General features: G+C 35.3%; 2 protein-coding genes across 3 annotated transcripts in view; one reads left to right on the forward strand and one right to left on the reverse strand.

Moving 5' to 3' along the window:
• Window positions 1–1,387: 1,387 nt before the first annotated feature.
• Window positions 1,388–7,966, forward strand: LOC132070903 (transthyretin-like). The gene is made up of 4 exons (XM_059468092.1): window positions 1,388–1,539; window positions 3,217–3,347; window positions 5,909–6,044; window positions 7,742–7,966. The coding sequence occupies exons 1-4, from the start codon at window positions 1,471–1,473 to the stop codon at window positions 7,847–7,849; spliced, it is 444 nt and encodes a 147-aa protein (XP_059324075.1). The 5' UTR covers window positions 1,388–1,470; the 3' UTR covers window positions 7,850–7,966.
• Window positions 7,967–9,368: 1,402 nt separating this feature from the next.
• The window catches only part of B4GALT6 (beta-1,4-galactosyltransferase 6), a 29,627-nt gene continuing 18,627 nt past the window's right edge, over window positions 9,369–20,368 (reverse strand). Inside the window, exons 4-9 of one of the 2 annotated variants that reach the window (XM_059468068.1) lie at window positions 18,821–18,945; window positions 18,201–18,317; window positions 17,187–17,374; window positions 14,881–15,003; window positions 13,939–14,040; window positions 9,369–12,679 (exon numbers count right to left, since the gene is read on the reverse strand). In XM_059468068.1, coding sequence (XP_059324051.1) covers window positions 12,532–12,679; window positions 13,939–14,040; window positions 14,881–15,003; window positions 17,187–17,374; window positions 18,201–18,317; window positions 18,821–18,945 — 803 coding nt within the window. In that variant the 3' untranslated portion in view covers window positions 9,369–12,531. The remainder of the gene's footprint in view (window positions 12,680–13,938; window positions 14,041–14,880; window positions 15,004–17,186; window positions 17,375–18,200; window positions 18,318–18,820; window positions 18,946–20,368) is intronic. The other variant, XM_059468079.1, reaches the window with a different exon arrangement.

The following is a 20,368-nucleotide window of genomic DNA, read 5'->3' on the forward strand; positions in this document are numbered from 1 at the left end:
CTACCCTATATAGGTGCATTCCAGTTAAATCCCTAATAAGTCAAATCTGTAGCCATCATTTAAAAAAAGTCCAAAAAGAGAAGCATCATCTTAATAGTCTCTTCATATTTTTATAAGTAGGAAAGGGTAAGCTGTAGAGTGACTGTGATTCAAATAAAGTTGCTGATAAACTGACTAAAGGCTTTGAGGGCTTTAGCAGTGATTTCTGTATTGTATTTAAAATATCCTGAAGTAGAGGAATTGGTTCTAATTGGATTACATAAACTACAGAGAAAGAAACTGAAATCATGCCAGCCAGAAACCTGCAGCACTCATTTGCCACCGACCTTGGAGTTTATACCCAGAGCCTGCTGGGATGACGGCATGGCAAGTGAATTCGCAGGTTACAAAAGCTTCCCTTTAACATTTCACTGGTTACTTTTTCATGGATTTCTAGGTGCTAGCATAGTTACATAACTCTTGTAAGCAGCGCAAATAGTTTCAGAACAGCACCCATCATGAAGTATGGAGATTTCATGGGCTCCTGATATTTCTGGAGCTTGAAAACTGGTAGGTTTCATTTGAAGTGTAATGCTAAGCCCTCAAAATAGGACATAAATTTGTTTATATAGATATACTAGAGGAATAAAAACCTAAACAAAGAGAAAAAAACTACTCTTCTTGAAGTCATCCCTCTGATGAGAGGAGAAACCTAGTAAAAGAGTGCATGTACATATGTCTGAGCAAACATCAGAAAGACAAAGTTGAATTTCAAGCCACATTTCCCTCAGTCAAACCAGATGCTTCTGGTAGGGGTTGACTTGCAGTTATATGGGGAAAGTCCTGAGCTTGTACTGAATCTAAGGGACAAGAAACACAACTTAAAACACTGTTAAAATGAGCTTCAGAAGTCGGTGTGTAGGTATCTCTATGCCATGCTGAAAACCAAAAGTAATATATTTTTCTTCCTAGGGAAAGTATAAGATAACAAAGTAGCCCACAGATTATCCACCTACATTTGATTAGAAGTGGGGAGGAGAGCAACATGGAGAGAAATCTCTTAATATATGAGCATGGCTGACTCGGTAAAAGCAAGCCATAACCATGGAGAATTTCTCACTGAAATTGCTGAGTTGACATGAAATTTGTATTTCTCTCAGGTGTATACAGCAATTATTCCTCAATAAAAAGGGAAAAATAGAAAACAGACATTTCTTTGAAGAAAATTGACACAGCAGTTGAACTAGGCAATGTTCACAAGATTTCCACAGACAAAGTTCTAGAATAGAAAAGACTTATTGTCACAGACAAGGTTCATGTTTGTATGGGTTACTTATTTTCTCATTGTTTACTAAGTAAATAGTATGAATCTACGTGTTGAAAGTCATAGGGGTTTTCTGATAAGTAGCTTCATTTCAGAGGCCTTGATATAAAAATCACAGCTCCCACCATTTTCTGCCCGCTGACACAGACTTCCTAGTGGTAGGCAAAATGGCTTTTCATTCTGTATTTCTCGTTTTCTTAGCTGGCCTGGCACTTTGCTCTGAAGCTGCACCATTGGTAAGTGTCTAAGGACTGAAGTCCTTCTACTGATGTAGTCCCAATTATTTTCTTTTATTGTTTTTTCATTATTATTTTGATTTTACAGTATGTACTCACTGTAGTTCTCTGCTATTACTCTTTTCTGGTCCTTCTTTTTCCTTCTCTAGTGATTAGTGAGAGGACTTTATGGGTAGAGAAGTAGCACTTGTCATTAGACACAGCAACTATATGAAAAACAATGTAAAACATGACAGGAAAATCTGTCATGGAAATTGTATTCACTAGACGAAAAACCTTGTGCATTCATAACATAATGAACAAGCTGTGTCATGAGGAATTTCATCTCCTGTTGCAAAGTCCATGCTAGAGAAATCCATGCCTCCTCTAGACTTCTGCCTTACTGCTCTATCCACTAAAGCTTAATTCCATGTAAGCAAAGCAGATCTAAAGCCAGGATTCTTCTTCCAGAGGGCTCATTTATCCCAGGAAAGCAAGCTAAAGACTCAGATGTTTCTGCCTGAAATTCTCCTACAACAGCCTTGTCTCTCTCTCCTCAACTACTCATTTTTTCTCTAAATTCTGATCCTTGGGAAAATATTACCTGACTAACGCTGTTGAGGAATTGGGGTTTCATTGAACTCCCAGGGTGCAAAAGTCAGGAAAATCAGCAGTGGCAGTGCAGCTCTTCTTGCCAAAGCCTCATGAGTATCACCAGTGAGGAGCCACTGCATTCCAGAAAGGGAGCATGGGGAATCTGGGCATACAGGCAGTATGGATACATGCTGACACATTGGTATGATACTAGTCAGGGTTCCTGGCATGTGGAACATCCCAGATTGTAAGAGGGCATGAAAGAGAGGGCTCCTAATTTTTAACCATCTACACCACAATTCATTTTACAATGATTAAATGGATATCAGTGACTGCTATTTTGAGATCATCCCTGATCAGCACCTTCTACAAAGCTCTATTTTCTCACTCTTCATCTGCAGGATTGGGTAAGGTCAAAGCACTGGTTGAATTCTATTTTTGGAAAAGTAAAACATCAGGCCATAATCACTACTTGTGATGGATGCATCTGGATGAAACTATAGCCATCCTGTATTTGATGGAAAGTTTTTCTCTCCTATCCTTGTGTAGCTGCCAGGGTTGACAAATCTGATTCAACATGCTGTTAGGAGAGAGCCTGTATGTGGTGCTTATCATGTTTACAGAAGAACTGTAACTCTGTGGCAACAGAGATAGCTCTATGGAACAGGGTATCAGAGGCTATCAAATCCAGAAAGCTGTGCTCAAATTGCCAGTCCAAAATGCAGGGGAAGAGTTGGCAGATATTTAAACATTGCTACTACCTTTGAGGATGCAATTCTTTCCTGTTGAGGCCACAATTTCGTTACAGCTTCATGCTGGAGATGATGTGTACTATGCCGTGCCAAAGAAGAAATAGAGATGTGGTCTCACACCTGCAGTGCCTCCTTGGTGTGCATGGCTACATGCCCAACAGCTCCTGAAACCAACCTTCCTGGCTCTACCATATCCAGCCCCCAGAAAGCTTCAGATTATGTTTCCTCAGTACACAGCAATATTCTCATGGAAAATATGGTCTCCACTGTAGATCCGGAGAATTATATTCCTTACAGTTTTATGATGAAATGTCATGCTTCTTTCAACATAAAAATTCTCTCCCTATTGCAGGACCATCCTGATGCCAAGCATCCTCTATCTGTAAAAGTTGTGGATTCTGTCCGAGGAAGTCCAGCTACAAATGTTGCAGTTAAATTGTACAAAGGAGCTGCAGATGGATCTTGGGAACTGTTGAATTCACAGTAAGTCACACTAAAATAATGAGTGAAAGAGGAGAAGGCAATGGGAAGAGGCCAAAGAGTTGAAAGAGCAGTTCCACATTCTCTAAAATGAGATGTCTGTTTTGCTCATAGGAAAGTTAACATACAATTGAATTAACTTGCTGCAGACTGTCTTCTAAATGTACTTCAATTTCAACTACAAAAATGGTTTTATAGAGCTTTATAAATTTTATGAACAGGAGAAAGTATTTTAAGCCATCCTTTAATTCAGTCATCACTTCTCTTTAATTTTGTTGCAAAGGTCTATATTACCTTTTAGTACCCAGCAATGAACTGCTACATTATTACCAGAAGTATCAGATAGACTCTTACATTTTGAAACCAAGATTCTGGTAGAGAATCCTACCTTTGTTGGCCATTGTCCATCTTTCTAAGTGGATTTTCATTTCTTACAACACCAGTTTTAAAAAGAAACTGTTTTGAACATATACCACATCATGTTTGCTAGCCTACTTTACTTCAAGATAAAGGACTTAGCCAAAAGAAGAAAATTTGGGGATAAATCTTTCTCACCTTCTCCCCCACAAAGAAGCAATCATGCCTCAAATGATAAAAAATAATCTCCAGATATATAAATATTGTCATGTCTTTTGAAAAACATAATTGTATAATTTAAGATGCAGATGACTTTTTTAATAGCCCTCTATTTTAGTAAATATTAACACTTAAAAAAATAAAAAACAATTTTTACTTAAAGTATAGCCTGAAATTTAATTGAAAAAATTCTTAGGGGATACACAGAATGAGCATTCTTTATTCACCAAGCAATATTCTGCTTCCACACTAAGTTTCTCATGATAGTTGCAAAGTCTCATCTGAGACCGTTCCAGGTATGCTAACAGTCTATTACACTTTTTAAAAATAGTGAGAAAGGGCTCTCAAGCTGGCATAGCACATGAACTTCAACAGTGGAATCCTGGACTCAGATATATTTCTATAAATTCCTGCAGAAACTGCTCAAATGCCTCTTTGGTGTCACGGGGCAGTGGGCTGGCACAAGCAACGCTGCTCTCATGTGTCCTTGAGAAATACAGGTACAGTGAAGGCCACACATACCCGTACAGTGTGGGGAAAACAATCTATTCATGTTGTCCTGCTTAAATTGCCTCACTCCCTCAAGTGAGAAGACAATTTCACACATATTCTATCACTGTCAATGTGTGAAATTTTCCAGTAAGGGTGTTCAGTTCACTTATCTTCATTTCTGAGCTTAGAGATTCTATATAAAGATACTCATAAGAGCTGGATGTTGATTGAAGTCTCAAAAACACAGTTAATATTTGAAACAAGGAGCAAAGTAACCTCAAGATAAGGTAAGCAAAAGTCATGCTGATACTAAATCAACCTCTCCAACCTTAATAATATGTAAATAATTGAATGCTAGCAAGATGTCCTGTAACAAATGTTCTTAATCAAAATGCATTTGGTATTATCTGAAAAAGCTTATTAGAGAAGTGGCCAGTTATCAAGCAATGATCAATCTGTGACAAAGGGAAAAAAGGAGACAATTGAACAGATATAAAACTTCTGATAACTGACTACAGACCATCTTGTAAGGTGTAAAAGGTATTCTATATTTTCTAAGCTACATGAAAAAATAAGCCTTAAGTATTGCACTGCACAATGACATTACTTTTCTCTGCATGAAATTTGAATAAAATATGTTCAGAAAAAATTTGGCAGCTAGAACAAAAGTTAGTGGTCTTTACATACCAAAATCAGCCACTGGCATCTCTATTATTTGTGATTAACCTACCTAATAAAAAAATTCCTAATTAACAAAATTTATTTCACAGAAAGGTGCTTCAAAAAAGGGGCATGCACGAGAGACAGTGTTCAATATTACCTCTGAACCCCAAAATGGGTTGGTGTTTAAAGATGTATGGTTTCATACCAGTACTAGGGCTTTAGATAACACTGATAGTATCTTCAAATCAAACAAAACTGCCTGCTGGTTGAGGCCAGTACAAACCACAAGAAATTCCATGAGGCTTCACTGCTAGCTGACCTATGGTCATTTCAAATAGCAGACCTCAAATTTCTAAAAGCCAACTGTAAACAATATTTACACTAATAAAACAACTCAATGCATTTAAATAAGAAAGAAAACCATGGAAAAAACAGGACAGTTGACCCTACATAGTTGCACAGTGAGTGCCTCATAGAGCTTGCACGTTGCTTACAGCAGTGGTGAAGTTTTCCCTCTGAGTGGGTTCATTTAATTGAACTCCAAGTCTCTGCCAAGAGTCTATGAACAATAATGCCAGTTTTAGGCTCACCCCCAAACCATGCAGAGTTAATGAGATGGCAGGCAGCCATCTGCTGTGGTCACTGTGGAAGTAGCAAATGCCAAGATAAGCTCTGAGGCATCCATAATACAGACGGACATAAGCCATTCCAGATCAATAGAAGTATTCATCCTATTACTTAAGCCACACACCACTCAAGTTCAATTGCTAAAACTGCATCTTTCTCAGGCTTTTAACCAAACTATAAAAGTGTGTTCTTCTACCATTACACAGACAAACCAATGAAAAAGGAGGCCTCTCAGAGCTTACAACAAAAGAGCAATTTGTAGCAGGATTATACAAGCTTGAGCTTGATACAGCCTCTTACTGGAAGAGTATGGGCTTGAATCCCTTCCACCAACACGCTGATGTGAGTATTCCTTTTTTCCTCTACTTCAGTTGCAAAGAATAAAGATTCTTAATATGTGTGGACTTCAGTTACTAACTGCATAAGTTGAACTTTATTTTCAGTTTAAAATATTTTCACATTAACACTTTAAATCCACAGTCTCAAAGCTTTGTAGGAACACAGTCATGACAGAACCTAGTTACTAGCTCCCCCACAAGTCTCAAAGCTCCTCAGTGCATTATTTATGGAGAGGTTTTCATTCCTTCTACCTCTACTTAAGCCCATGATTGTTTTTGTGATTATTCTAAGTGTTTGAGGGACAACAAGTGGAGTACTCTGTGAAGTCCCCTGGGAAAAGCATTGATCTGTCTTTTGGAGACAACATTTTCATGGCTACAGACGAAGTTCATAATTTAGATTTTTAAAGAAACAAACTGGATGCTTGGAGCCCCAGTTTACAACAGAAAAAAAAAAAAAAAGGTACAACATACCTCTTTAATTTGCCTGGGACAAATAAACTGGTTAGAGGAAGGTGTTCCAAACCAGATACTGCTGAGGGATTTGGGGACTGTCTCCTTCCCCTCAACAGCATTAGTGCTTTCCTATGGCCTTTCAGTAGCAGCAGCTCTGTATTAGTTGTTTGTTGGACTGTGAGAGATCTGCTTAGCTGTTCCTTATCTCCGTGATAAAAAGGTGGCTAACGCTTGGATTAAATTCTCTGTCTTCCAACAAATGAAAGATGACATTCTTATACTAGACAATAATGAAGGTTAGAAGGCTAGACAGCTTTGCCTTCTGTGGGAACTGAAATAAAAAAGGGAAGAAGAAAGATTTACAGCATGTAATTGAATTGACTGTATATCAAGATAATGATTGACTGGAAATTATTTTAATCCACAGTTCCTTTTTTCTTAAAAGTAAGTCTCAGTAGAGAACACATTTTGCTCAGTTCATTGGTTGTTTCATATGCATCTTTTTTATTAATGTTGAAAGGAGCACAAGCTGTGCATCACAGAATGCTATTAAACTATCTATTTTAAAAGCTGACACCTCTCATCTCACAACACAAAACGTATTACGTGGAGTGAGAAATCAAAGGACAGGATGTGCTGGTCAGGGAGATTTTACTAGGGCTGTGGTAAATCATTCATATGTAAGGTTATTATCATGCTGTGTCCAGATAACTAATGCAGTCTTTCTCTAACTACTAGATTTTGAATCAGAACTAAAGACACTTATTGTTTTATACTCTGGCCTAATGATAGCTACTGCAGCACTGTTTAATTCTGTTCCTTGAAGTAGAGAACATAGTACGAGTAACAAAAGCATTCCAATACTTGAAAGAATGGGCAAATGGGCTGCAAATGGGCTAGCTTTTTTTTTTTTTTTTTAAATAAAGAAAATTACTGGGGTTCATAGAAGACCTTCATAAGGAAACAAGAAAGAAAGTCTTGTTGTTATTTATGAGTACCAACAAGGAAATGCCAATTTGGATAACAAATAAATTGAATAAAGTCTTAAATAATGTGACATTTATACTTTTAATAAAGGGTATTTAACCAGTGGAAAAACTGTGTTACAAGCAGTCACACTTCAGAGTGAGAATATTTCTGAAGTCTCATGTGAAGTTACATACAATGATCACACAATGGTTCCATCTAGGCTTTTATCTAGAGATCACTTCTCATTTTGACTCATATTTGTTTTTCTTGTTCCAGGTGGTGTTCACAGCCAATGATGCTGGTAATCGGCGTTACAAGATTGCTGTTGTGCTCACTCCCTTCTCTTACTCAACCACAGCAGTAGTTAGCGAGCCAGTGGAATAAAAGCTGACATTAAGCATGAAAATTCAGTTGTGTAAATTAAAATTTCCAAAAATGATAAGAACTTAGTATCTGAATGTATCACCAGCTTCAGATTTCATAGTAAATCACTAACAGTAAGTTTTTTATTCACTTTGTTAACTTTAGGAAGAAAGTGTATTGACTTTGTTTTCAAATAGTCTTCTGAAGTATTCTGCATTTCTGTATTGTCAGTATTGCCCTTCTGAATAAAAGTCTAGTATTTGAAAAAAACACATTAACCTCAGAAAAAAAATATATTGAAATCTCATTATGGGGACTCGGAGAATGAAGCAGTCTTCCATGAAGTTGATAAACTAAATTCTTCTTGCAAAGCAATTGAACAAAACACATCTGTGAAAGGTGTCTCATGAAAAGCAAGCAGACGGAAAATACAGTCCACCACTACCATCTCCTATGTTTTATTAATGAAGCTCACAACAGATGAAGTCACATGGGATTACTCACTCAGGGCCTCACATAATTATCAAGATAAACTCACCTCTCAATTCTGATTTTGGAGACATAGAAGTGAAAGCAGGTAAAGGTGACAGAATAGCAGAACAGCATTTACAGATGCTAAGCAGGCTACAGATACTTAAAATGCCTTCTTTCCTGTTTTCTAATATATCATAACTCGTGACATTTTCAAGGACGGACCAGAGGCATGTGTTTCAGAAAAGTATATCACTTGAAGAAGCTTATTCATGTATTTGCAGAAAATTCTGCAAATACTTTCCCAAGTTAAAGTGCTCCCCAGAATTACTTGCATACCTCAAACCATCAGGCATTTTCATAATAGCTGTAAAATGCAAACAAAAATAAGGATAACTGATGAATCCTGAGAAAATCAGTTTCCTATTTAATGCCAGGAGAAATATGGATGAATCCTTCTATTCCCATTCTAGTAATTCCTATATGGGGTAGAACCATTAGGGGATTCAACAGAAGAACAACCCTGTCTAGGAAAAGTATGCAAAAAGGTTGAGTCACTTAGACTAATAAAACCCAAAGCTGAAAGCCTGTAAATACAAAGAAAGGGAAAACGTCCTGCCTGCCCAAGGCCTGATCCCATCACAGCCTAACCTGATGAATTTGGACAGGTGTGTCCTTTCTTTTTGCTGTTATTTTGGGGTACTGAGCACTAGAAAAACTAGCATTTTGTCTAGAAACAAAACACAAAGATAATATCTTTTCCACAGAATCTCAGAAAAAACAAACCAACACAATCTTTAGAACATTATATTTCATAAAAGACAATGATAAAAAAGTACAAAGATTTTCATGAACAACAAAAAAACCCAAAACTATGATAGTACACAGGAAATTCCCAGCATTTGTTTCAGTGCATTTTTTCATTGAGCCTATCTTACATACCTCTACAAATAAAATAATCTTAAGTACACTTCCGCTTGCGGATATGCAATGGATCCTTTTATTTTTTTTAAACAGCTGGCTCATTAGTAACCCACTACAACAATTAGTAAACATAACAATAGAAAAATAGAGTGGCAAGATCCAAGAAAAAGGACATTTTGCACTTGCTTTTCAACACACTGCCTCTTTGCAAAATGGACTTTATATTTTATTCTCCTACTTAAATTTGAAATATAGAAAATGGGCTTGAGAGTATCTTAGCATATTAACCAGATTCTACTTTTAATATTTCTGTAATGTTTTTACTTGCTAATTTGCAAGACCTTCAGAATCTTGTAAAACACTTCCTCCTTCTTCTCCCTCCACGTTCACTCCTTGAACACATCCCTTATTTGCCTTGTCAGCAATTCAAAAGCCAATGTGATTGGCTTCTCTCTACATTTTACAAGAACCATGAAATTATCAAAAGGAATGTGCACAACTCTTAGTTCTGCATTGTATTTATTTTGTTTGAAGGCACTGTCTATGTTAAAATTCACTACAGAAGAGTACTGAGTTCAGACAGGTAGTATACAAACACTATTTTGATGTAATTTAAGATGGCAACTTCTAAAACTTCTCAACAAAGTGATAAAAGGTTTTTAGAGAAGAGTGTTTGTCAACAATTCATAATTTAACATCCATCATTTTGGGGCACCAAAATGCAAAATTTTTAAGAACTCAGCTATATGTCACAATCCATTCACATACTGGTTTAATTCACATTTTTCTAGGACCATACATGATCAATCACTTAAAGCTGTAAAGTTATATTAGTTCAGCCACAGCATATATGTAATATAGTATGCATATATGTAAGTATATATACATATATATGCATTAGATTTTTTTAAATTGCACATAAATTTCACAGAATACCTAAGAAATGGGAACAAAAGCATGCTTCAGAAAATAGTACAGACCTACAATACCAAAGGATGTTTCATAACTGTAGATGTGAAATTGTAGGTACACCTGTACTGAAAACCTGAAATCACTTCAAAATTACATGAGGGATTTAAAAATTTATTCAACTGCTCTTAAAGAACTGTATTAGTCTGCTATGAAATAAGACTAATATTATTTTGAGGATATAATTTTTTCATACAGTGTATTATCTCAGCTTTCTCCATATGGTTCAGAATGTTCTATACACCCAGTTATAGAAAAAACTATCAGGAGGTGAGCAAACCTCTTAAGCATGCTTTTGAAGGATGTTTTCTTCACTTTATGCTTTTAGTTATTTTCATTGTATTACATCATTCCTAAAGCATATTAGATTAACTGGTAGATATTAAGGTAATTCCTGTATGGTATAAAATATCTCTTACAATTGTTCTCAACTACTAAATTAAATAATAATATTTCTACTAAATATTTGGGATGTTTACAGCTAAGCTCATAATGTTACTGAAGGATGGCTAAGGGCAAAATTTGCTGTTGGGATGCCAAAGAAATAAAAGGTGTTTATGTCAAACAAACTTAAAATATAAAAAGCACCACATAATCTGTGGCAGCAATTTAAGAAACCAACATATAATAATGACTTAAAGTTAGGATTCTTTGTCAACACTCTTACAGAACACTCTATGGATAAACAATCCTTATTATATATACTGCTTTCCATTCTTTATGGGAGCAGAAGTCAGTCTTTGGTTCCTAAAGAGCTGAGTAACTGTGACAAACAAAACAGTTTAGTATATCTTGGTCACTATATTTGTATTAACATAGAAAATAAATGACCTGGTCCTTTTCCTTTGTATTAACAAGGGATGTAAAAAAATATTAGCAAAGATAATAATGCTTAGCAGTGGGATACTTTTAGGTAGCAAAACATTACAAACAAAGAGAAAATAAGAAGATAAGGAAAGAGGCTAGTTACTCATACATTTAACACCACAAAAATAGAGAAACAGACAGGACCAATCCTTAGCAGGACTGTGCAACCTCAATCTCATTGACAGTCATCGACTTGAGGATCCTCAGTGCATCATAGAAGCACTCAGCACTCTACCAGAATAGGCCCTTAAATAGCTATATTTAATAATATATTATGAGTGGAATTTTAAAAAGCACTTGAGATTGGCCTGCTTTCTGTTCCACTTATGTCATCACCATCCTCATCAGCAGAACAGCACGACCAACACAGTGCTTCTGAGAATCCCACAATGCAAGCATTTCGACTATCAGAATTATGTTTTATTATTCTCTTAAAAATCTAACTTTAATATTCTTCCAATGAAGACACATTTTTGGCTCTTCTGATTTTGGAGGAATAAAAGTGCTGTTTACTAGAATTAAAAAAACAAACAACAAAAAAAAAGAACAATACCAAAATACTGTACGCACCCAGACACATCGTTTTAGGCATTAAAATCCCTGACATTGACACTAGTGGCACACTTGGACACAGTTAAGAGTTCCTGTAGATCATAATATGCAACAGCTGCAAGATTTTCTGTAATAGACATGCAATATGCATATAAATATGATTCAGATGGCAGGCAGGGTATCATACAATTTTGCTGGCAATAAATAAAATCAAAAGCTTTCTTTCTAGCAGGTTCATATAAGAATTTGATTTTTCTAAATAGATATGCAGAAGGCCTAGAGCTCAAAACTAGTATAACAGTTTACAGTCATAGCTGGCCAACAATTAATATTTCCTTCATTTCACATAAGGTATAACCTTTTTATAAGCATACGTACATTTTACACTTGTTCTTTCATGCTAATAAAAACATTCCTATAGAATTCAAACAAGAACACACTCAAATACATACTGAAGCATAAAATATTGAACAACTGAAAAGCAATGTACACACATTAATTTACATCACATATTTACAAAACACATTTTAAAAAGAAACAAAAGCATTCATTTAAATATGAGGAGGGGCAGTTTAGTATAAAAAATTCCTGGAAGAGGCCTCTGTCCTTACTTCCAGAGAAGCTACAAGTCTGTTTCTGCAGTTTATATAGTTGAGTAGTTAAGATAGAGAGTGTGAAGAATGAAGGCTTGAACAGTAGTCTCATGCTGTAAACATCTGAGTGGTAGCTGCTGGCTCTTCTTTCAGACCAAAATATACAGTACATACAACCACTTCTCATCCCAAATATGCATCATCAGTTGGCCAAAAAACTCTAATTCTAAGCTGTTGTTTGTTGGTTTTGTTTTGTTTTACAGTGTTTATCAGTAGCTTCCAGTGTTAAAAGTTTATTCTGGTAGGATTCTTGCCATTCCACTTCCATCAATAGTCTCTAACAGGAGCAAGTTCTGGTAGGAGATTAACAGTTATATTTTTATACAATCTACTGACAAGTATTTTAGGAGTATATACTAAATTGTTCAGCCCATCAATATACTGACGTTCTCTGGAATACCTCAGAAGTTTGTATCTGCAGAAGGAGTTGGAAGAAGAAAAATGAGAAAAATTTGCAAGAAAAAATTCAGTTGATGCTAGACATGATACTGTGACAGTCATTTAATTTTCAAGTATACCTTAAATTCTGAAACTGCTTTTCAGACCCTTGAAATTGCCAAATAACCTACCTTAGGTTTAAAAACAAGCTTTTAAAGATTTTTAATACAATTAGGTTTTATGGTCACATATACAAGTTAACATTAGGACTAAATAACAAAGGAAGCATTCAAATTTAAGCTTCTCATGGTCCCAAATGAAACAGATTTTTAAAGATTATTCAACTTCTTCATGTTTTTTTGCTATAAAATTCAACTAAGGAGTTCAGGGAAGATTTAAGAATCTTCACTATTCTTCATTATACATTTAAATGTCTGAAATTATTTTCATTTCACTCTTGATACTCCTGCATTTGCAAACATCTAAATCTGAGGTGATTGAAAAAAAAGTTCTCCTCCCCCCGATTATCCATATACACATTTTCATGTCCTATAACTGATTTACTCATCTCTACTGTGCATGCCTATAATTTTATTCATAATTCAAAACTATGAATAAAAGAGAAAAAATATGCTCTCAGAAAAAGATGACAGAATTGAACAGTATTTCTAGTTGCCTGAAAACACTTATCATAAACCCTTTATTTTGTGTTTCACCTTCTAAATTTTATGTGTAGTTCATCTGTTGCATTCTGGTTTCTATTCCATTCCAGGGCAGCCTGAACCTACTGGTCAGTTTAAGTGTTTTGTATCTTTGTAGCAAAAGAAAGGAACCCCAAAAGAAAAGGTTTAAATCAACGTATGCAGGAAATGAGAAGATCTGTATCTCAAAAAAATAATGAAATATGAGGGAAGAAACCAATTCTTGAGGACTTTAAAAGTAATTTTTCATGCAGGAGTCCTTTGCCCTAGTGGCACTGCTTCCTTTTGCAAAATATCCAAAATAGCCAACTAATGGAGCCCTGCCAGCACTAATGCCCAAACTATTATGGAACAACAATATTATGGATCAAAGGTTATGATGATAATATCTTCTGACATGCAAATTTAGTCTCCCTCATAGTTAAATAAAAAAAATATCTGAACAGCAAACATAACGTATTTAAGAAAATAAAAATTTTAGCACCAAAGAGGAAATAACACTGATAAGAACTGACTGCTTATTCATATGTGTGGATGCAAAAAAAGAAAATTTACATCTTTAGCTGTAGTATTAGATTATTTCTGTTTTTCTTACCGTCCTAAAAACTGGACTTCTCCTCTGTGATGATGAGGAATGGATTTGTACTTCCCTAAATCACCTTCTGGTCTTGTTACATTGTATCCAGCATAGTGAACCCTGCAGTATAACACACAAACGTTTGTAAAAACATCTTCTTACAACTTGTCATACAAGGTAAAGTGAAAAATGCACATCAAGTATTTTAAAGCTAAGTCTTTATGTTCACTGATATTCCCTTCCTAAAAAACCCGCAACACACCGAACCCAACAACTAAAAAAGCTGGCAAAACAAAGTGCAAAATAATAATAATTTCATATTTAATATTTCCTGCTTGTTCCAGCATAAATACATTAAAATAGCATGTTTAGCATACTAAAAATGTAAAAAAACAAACTTGTCCTTTAAAAGATATCACTTCATATATAAAACTCTAAAAAAACCTCTTTATCTATAAAATTCTTTCTCTGAAAAACTGATGCAGACACTTTTAACAGCTCTGTTAGAACACTTTAGACTCATTCACTGTGAGCAGTTGGCAATGCCATGAGCAGGATTGTCTGTTGTCCACTCTGGGATTATCAATATACTCACAAATTAACCTCTCTCTCAAGCACTGCCCCTAAGACATGAAACTCATGCTTACACTACATGTCTGTGGATGGTATTTCATAATGTTAGCAGTAAGAGTGATGCAATGTGCTTAGTATGGTTACCTGTTGTTATATCTGTTGTTACAAGATCTAGCTCTTAGGAACCTGCTAGTTGTCCCTCGGCCAAGGAAAAAGAACATCATACTTATTCCTTCAAATGGTATATTCTGATATTTCTGAAGCAAACTCTGTAGAATTTGTCCATTTAAAACAAATTACAAAAATATAACAAGTGACAGAACAAAAAGCACCTAATTGGTCTCAAAGGTTGGATGGTACAGAAAGACCTAAGCGCTCAAAGCTCACCTGTTCCAAAGATCATCATCTTCTCCACCCCATCCCCAAAAGGCATTTGGAAAACCATTGATCTTCTTGAATTGTTCCACTGTGAGGCCACTTACACCACCAAAGAACTCATTGTATGGAAGGCTGGAAACAAAAGACAAATTCTAAATTGTTAGCTGAACTTTGATAGGTAGGCCTCTCTTTGAACAATACCTTTCCAAAAAGCAAGAGCCCCAAGCTAAGGACATGACCAGAGGCTGAATGTATTCACCAAGGGAAACTGGTTCATGGATTGCCAGCATTAAGTAGCATACAGCAAGCTGAACAAAAGGTTTGCAGTAGTGTCTGATTTGCATAAAAGGTGCTCCTAAACTGTAGCTGCAATTAGTATCACACATATGAAACAAAAGTATACTGGGAATTTCAGATGGCTGATTTAGACCCATACTTGAAGAGTTAAGTGAAGCCCTCAAACTATTTATGTTGACACTATTCAACTGAAAAACCCCTCTTTAATCTACCGAAAAATTACTAACCAGTAATGCATCAATTAAATAATTTTAATTTATGACTATATTCTACAGAACTGTTAAAACTTAAGAGAAACAGTTTAACAGTACATATTAAACAGCGAATGGCATGCTGATTTAAAAATAATTTTCCAGTTTTTAAAAGATAAACTTTCGAATCAAAAGGATCTACAGGCTTTCCTGTCAGTATTTGCTAACACATATAATTAAGCAATGAGCAGTTGGCCAACATGAACAGCCTATCCATAAAACACACTATGCCCCAGACAATGTGATTTCCAGTCCTCCAAACACTGTCAAATCTAAAAAACAATTAAAACATTTAAGTATCTATATTTACTTCCATCAATATTAACTTGCATCTTTAACCCAGAAGCTGCTACAGTAAAGTAGCTTTCTTTCAGAAGCAGCACACAATTTCATGAAACAAAAGTGTCTCGGAGACACTTCCAAATCTGGAACCTTCAAGGAGTTAAGACCATTTGCAAAAGGATTTACCATTGCTTAGGACACAATTGCCACACTGAATAACTCCAGAATGCAAGAGGAAAGAAAATAGAAATAGACAATCATGTAATTTCAGATCTCTGTGGAAACACAGGATTCAACAAATCTTAATAGCATGTGGAGAAGATTGCAATTATATTTGCCTTTCAACATGTTACTGAAAGAGCAGGTGTTTTAACCCCCTCCTGCTTCTCAAAAAACCCACATACATACCTCAAAAATAACCAACAAATAAAACATTGCCAACCCAAAACCAGACCACCAACCAAAACCAAAACCAACTGGAATATGACAGTTAATGGGACTTTTTGAGGTTATTTCTTATTTTATAAATCTAGTTTTGTTTATAGAAAATTTATCAATTTTGTAACTATTTACCTATGTAGACATTATATAAATGAATTAAGATTTTTATAAGTACATACAAAGATAGAAGAAATCTCTTATTTATTCATAGGTGCTTATTTATTTATTTTTAAGTACACATGAAATCTTTAAACATTAAACTGCTGATTGGTTGGCAATCTGAAGTCCAGACACAGAGCCATGGTTTCAAGGCATTGTTTTTCATCTGTTGATTGACCAGGTTGTCAAGTAAATTAATTTCACAAATAGAGTCCTGAATAGCAAATACATACATGTAGCAAGCAATAAGCTACAGCTTTTTGTGAAGTGATTCCAAGAATGTCATGAGATAGCAGAGTGTTAAGAAGCAAGTGGCACATATTAATGTAAACTGACAGAAGAGAAAGAGGTAAGAAAAGTGCAGGTCCCACTACATTCACCCAATGTCAGTCGAGACTGAGAGACAACATACAAAATGGTATAGCAGTGAGAAAATCTTCAGTTTAAAAAGCAGTATGAAACAGAAATAAAAGTATACATTTATCAGAAAATAAAGACACTATTCCTGTGATATTTTGCTGCAGATTTTCTGCTTTTCTTTGGTAACAGCCAGCAGAAGTGTTTATGTAGCCCGAAATAATTTCTAGTAAGTTAGGTAAGATTTTCCCCCTTGACATACAAAGCCATTTTTTTTGAGACCAACATCATTGCAGCAAGCTCAACATTGAAAATCATAAATATTATCTTCTAATTAGTAACACATCAAATGTAGAAACTAAATTTAAAAGTTTTTCTTTCTTTTATTAATTATTCATTCCTATAAGTAGCATAGTAGGAGGCTGCTTTGTTGTTTTCGCCTACTGTATATATATAGTGTCACAAAATTCATACTTTTACATATTTCTGAGTATTTAAGAAATAATGTGAATAAAACCATTTACTTACATGTACATGTACTTGTCCAGCTTTGCTGCAAAATGGCGTGGCATTTCTCCACATCCATAGTAATTTCTGTCATTTTCAGGTAAGTGATCCACATCATGGAATATTATGCAGTCCCAGACAGCATCCTTCATAGCCTCTTTGAAGCCAACATTAAAGAGCATTGCACGATTAAAAGGTTGTGTACCTGTCTTCACACAGAAAACAAAGGAGACATTGTAAAAATCAAGAGGAGACAAAAAATTCCATACTATGAGAAAAACATACTCTAACACACACACAAAAACCAAAAATTGACAATGATGCCTCTTTTGACCGGCAGCCCTTACTAGGTTGGCTGCACCCGAGGATGGGGTTTGCCCTGCTGGCTGCCAGTGCACCATTGCTGTGTCCTGTGAGCCAGGAGTGAGCCTGGCTCCTGCTGCCAAACAGCACCCCCAGATCCCTTCGGGCAGGGCTGTTCTCCAGGCACTCACTCCTCTCCCAGTTTACACTCGTGCCTGGCTTTACTCCATCCTAGGTGCAGAGTCCAGCATTTTGACTTATTAAATTTCATCCCATTAATCACTGCTCAGTGCTCCAATTTATCTAGAACCCTCTGCAAGGCATCCCATCCTTTAAAAGTCAACCACAACCTCCCAGCTGGATATTTTCAGGAACTTGCTGATGGTGCATTCAGCTCCTGCATCCAGTGAATGTAAGGCCCTGGAACTGAGCCCTGAGGAACACTGCTGCTGACCTACTTTTTGCCTTGAAAACTTACAACTACAATAGATTCTAAGAGACCATCTTATTACCTCTATACTACCTTATATAGGCTATATTTGAAGAAAAGCATTGTTTATCCAGCCACTGCTCAAGATGAGAAATGGAAATAGAGCTTTATTTTTTCATTTAAAAGAGTAGCAAAGTAGAGTAACAATATTTAAATTCTGGATTCATCCAAACCTTGGTAAGAATATCAAACCCCTTTTAGTAAGGAATCTCAAAAGTCACTTTTCAAGTAGATGCTCTTACCTGCTCAACAACATAGAAGGCAAATTCCAGCCGCTGCTTCTGCAACATAGGTATCAGATGACGGAAAAAAATTGGAAGATGCTCGTGACGATTCCGAAAAGGAATAAGGATAGCCACCTTCAGAAAAAGAAGAAAAAAGCTATTATAACAGCATTATAAAACTTTAATTTTTCAATACAGATCAAGTTTTCTATGGCTTTTCAACTTTTACATTTAAATTGGCTCAGTGTTTTACATGTTGGTTCCCCCAGGAAAGTGTGCTGAAAATTTGCTTGCTCAAATAATTAAGAAAAAAAATTGAATAAAACGTAAATAAGATTTTCCTTTTATGTTTTATGTTCACTTGCTTCTAGTTATACTTCAAGCAACAGACACGTAGGACATATTTGCATCCATATGATGAAATGTTTGGTAACTACAGCTAATGAACCCTTAAAAGTTCTTGATGATCCATTTCAATATTTTCTCCTGGCTGAAGTTTCTTCTTGAGCACAGATGGCATACTACAAATACTATAAGATACTACATGTATAGCGCCAAAGACTGAGTGCTTGCAATGATAATTTATTCTTATATACCAACAAGAAGAAATAAACCAAAACAGAAAATCAGCATCTAACCTTCCACCGTGGCTTACAGTCATTTGGTTTCCAGTGTCCTCCTGGTTTAATGTCTAAATCTTTTGAAAACAGTCGCTGAATTTCATCAAAACTAATTTCACTCATATTAACATCAATAAGGCCTCCTAAAGAGAGGAAAAAAAACTTACATATTAATTTCAATTAAGAAAATTGACCTAACACTACAAGGAATATCATAGACAAATGGCATCAGAAATTTGTAGTTATACTACCTACAGAAAAATAGAAACAATTTATACTATCCTCCTAATCTTTCATTCTTACAGAACTAAGTTCTAGTGTTTCCAAAAACAGACATTCCTTCCATGAAACTTATAAAGAAAATACTAATTTCAAAGGGCATAGAACAAGCAAAGTAATTTGAATTCTGCATCTCTTGCAGAAAATTTGGGTTGCCTTTCATTTCAAGTACCGTTTTTAACAATTCTACATCACCCACACTAGTGAACCTTTACTCAAATTCTGTGTGCCTTCCTGCTCCACTTCCACATTAAAGGAAAATGTATCATCACTACACTCAACAAACTTCCTCAATTTAAATTTTAGATGATATGCACATTTCATGTAGAGTCTTCATCCAGTAATTCACCACTATCTGCTTCAAAGCAATTCATAGCAAAGGGCTGGATTTGAGAATTACCATTGGTAGAACTAATGACCCCAATGGGAAAAGCATTTGCAAAAGGCATGAAAGTGAAACTCAGTAAGTTAGTGAATAAAGACCCAAATATGATTTGAAAAAAATCAAGTTAGTAACTACTATGAGAAAACATTAACATTAGTTGATAGCTGAAAGTTGTCAGTCATTAGCTTATGCATCTGTAAAAAGTTCAAAAGTGGAAATAATGATTCATAGTAAATACCCTCAAAAGCAATAGAAAGAAGCAAGGAAATCTGGGGAGAAGACTATTGTAATACTCATTAGCCAGAAGTTCAAGTTTATCTTCAGCAACTACTACACTCTAAATCATCACATAAAAATCTTGCAAGAACTTTCTAGCAAACACCATAAAATATTATTCTCATTTTTGTCTACAAAGTTAAGTGTTTTTGTGAGGGATGGTTTAAAGTCAGTCCAAAAATTACTCCCATTTTCTCCCATGTGTCCATACACAAAAGATGCTATTTGTGCCAAATAGATCATTTGTGTCAACAAATTGACTAGTTATGTAAATCTTTTGAAAATATTGAAATTTTTGGAACGTACTAGGAATAGCTATCATTTTCAGAAGAAGGCAGAAGATACTGCAAGAGCTCTTTTAGTTTGGGATATGATTAAATATGGTACTACTTGCAAATGAAGAAGGCAACCTTTTTAATGTAAAATCATAGGTGAAAAAAATCAACAACAGTACACTATGGAGCTATTTCAAGAGAAGATTTAAAGAAACCCATACTAATTTAATTATTTTAGGAAAAAAGGAAACCTAGCAGTTGCTAAAAACCTGTATAGATAGACACTAGAACAAGCTAGTCCTACAGAGATTGAAATTAAAATTTTAAAATAATTAAAAATAATTATTTAAA

Source organism: Ammospiza nelsoni, chromosome 1, assembly GCF_027579445.1.
Source record: "Ammospiza nelsoni isolate bAmmNel1 chromosome 1, bAmmNel1.pri, whole genome shotgun sequence".
Taxonomy (NCBI): domain Eukaryota; kingdom Metazoa; phylum Chordata; class Aves; order Passeriformes; family Passerellidae; genus Ammospiza; species Ammospiza nelsoni.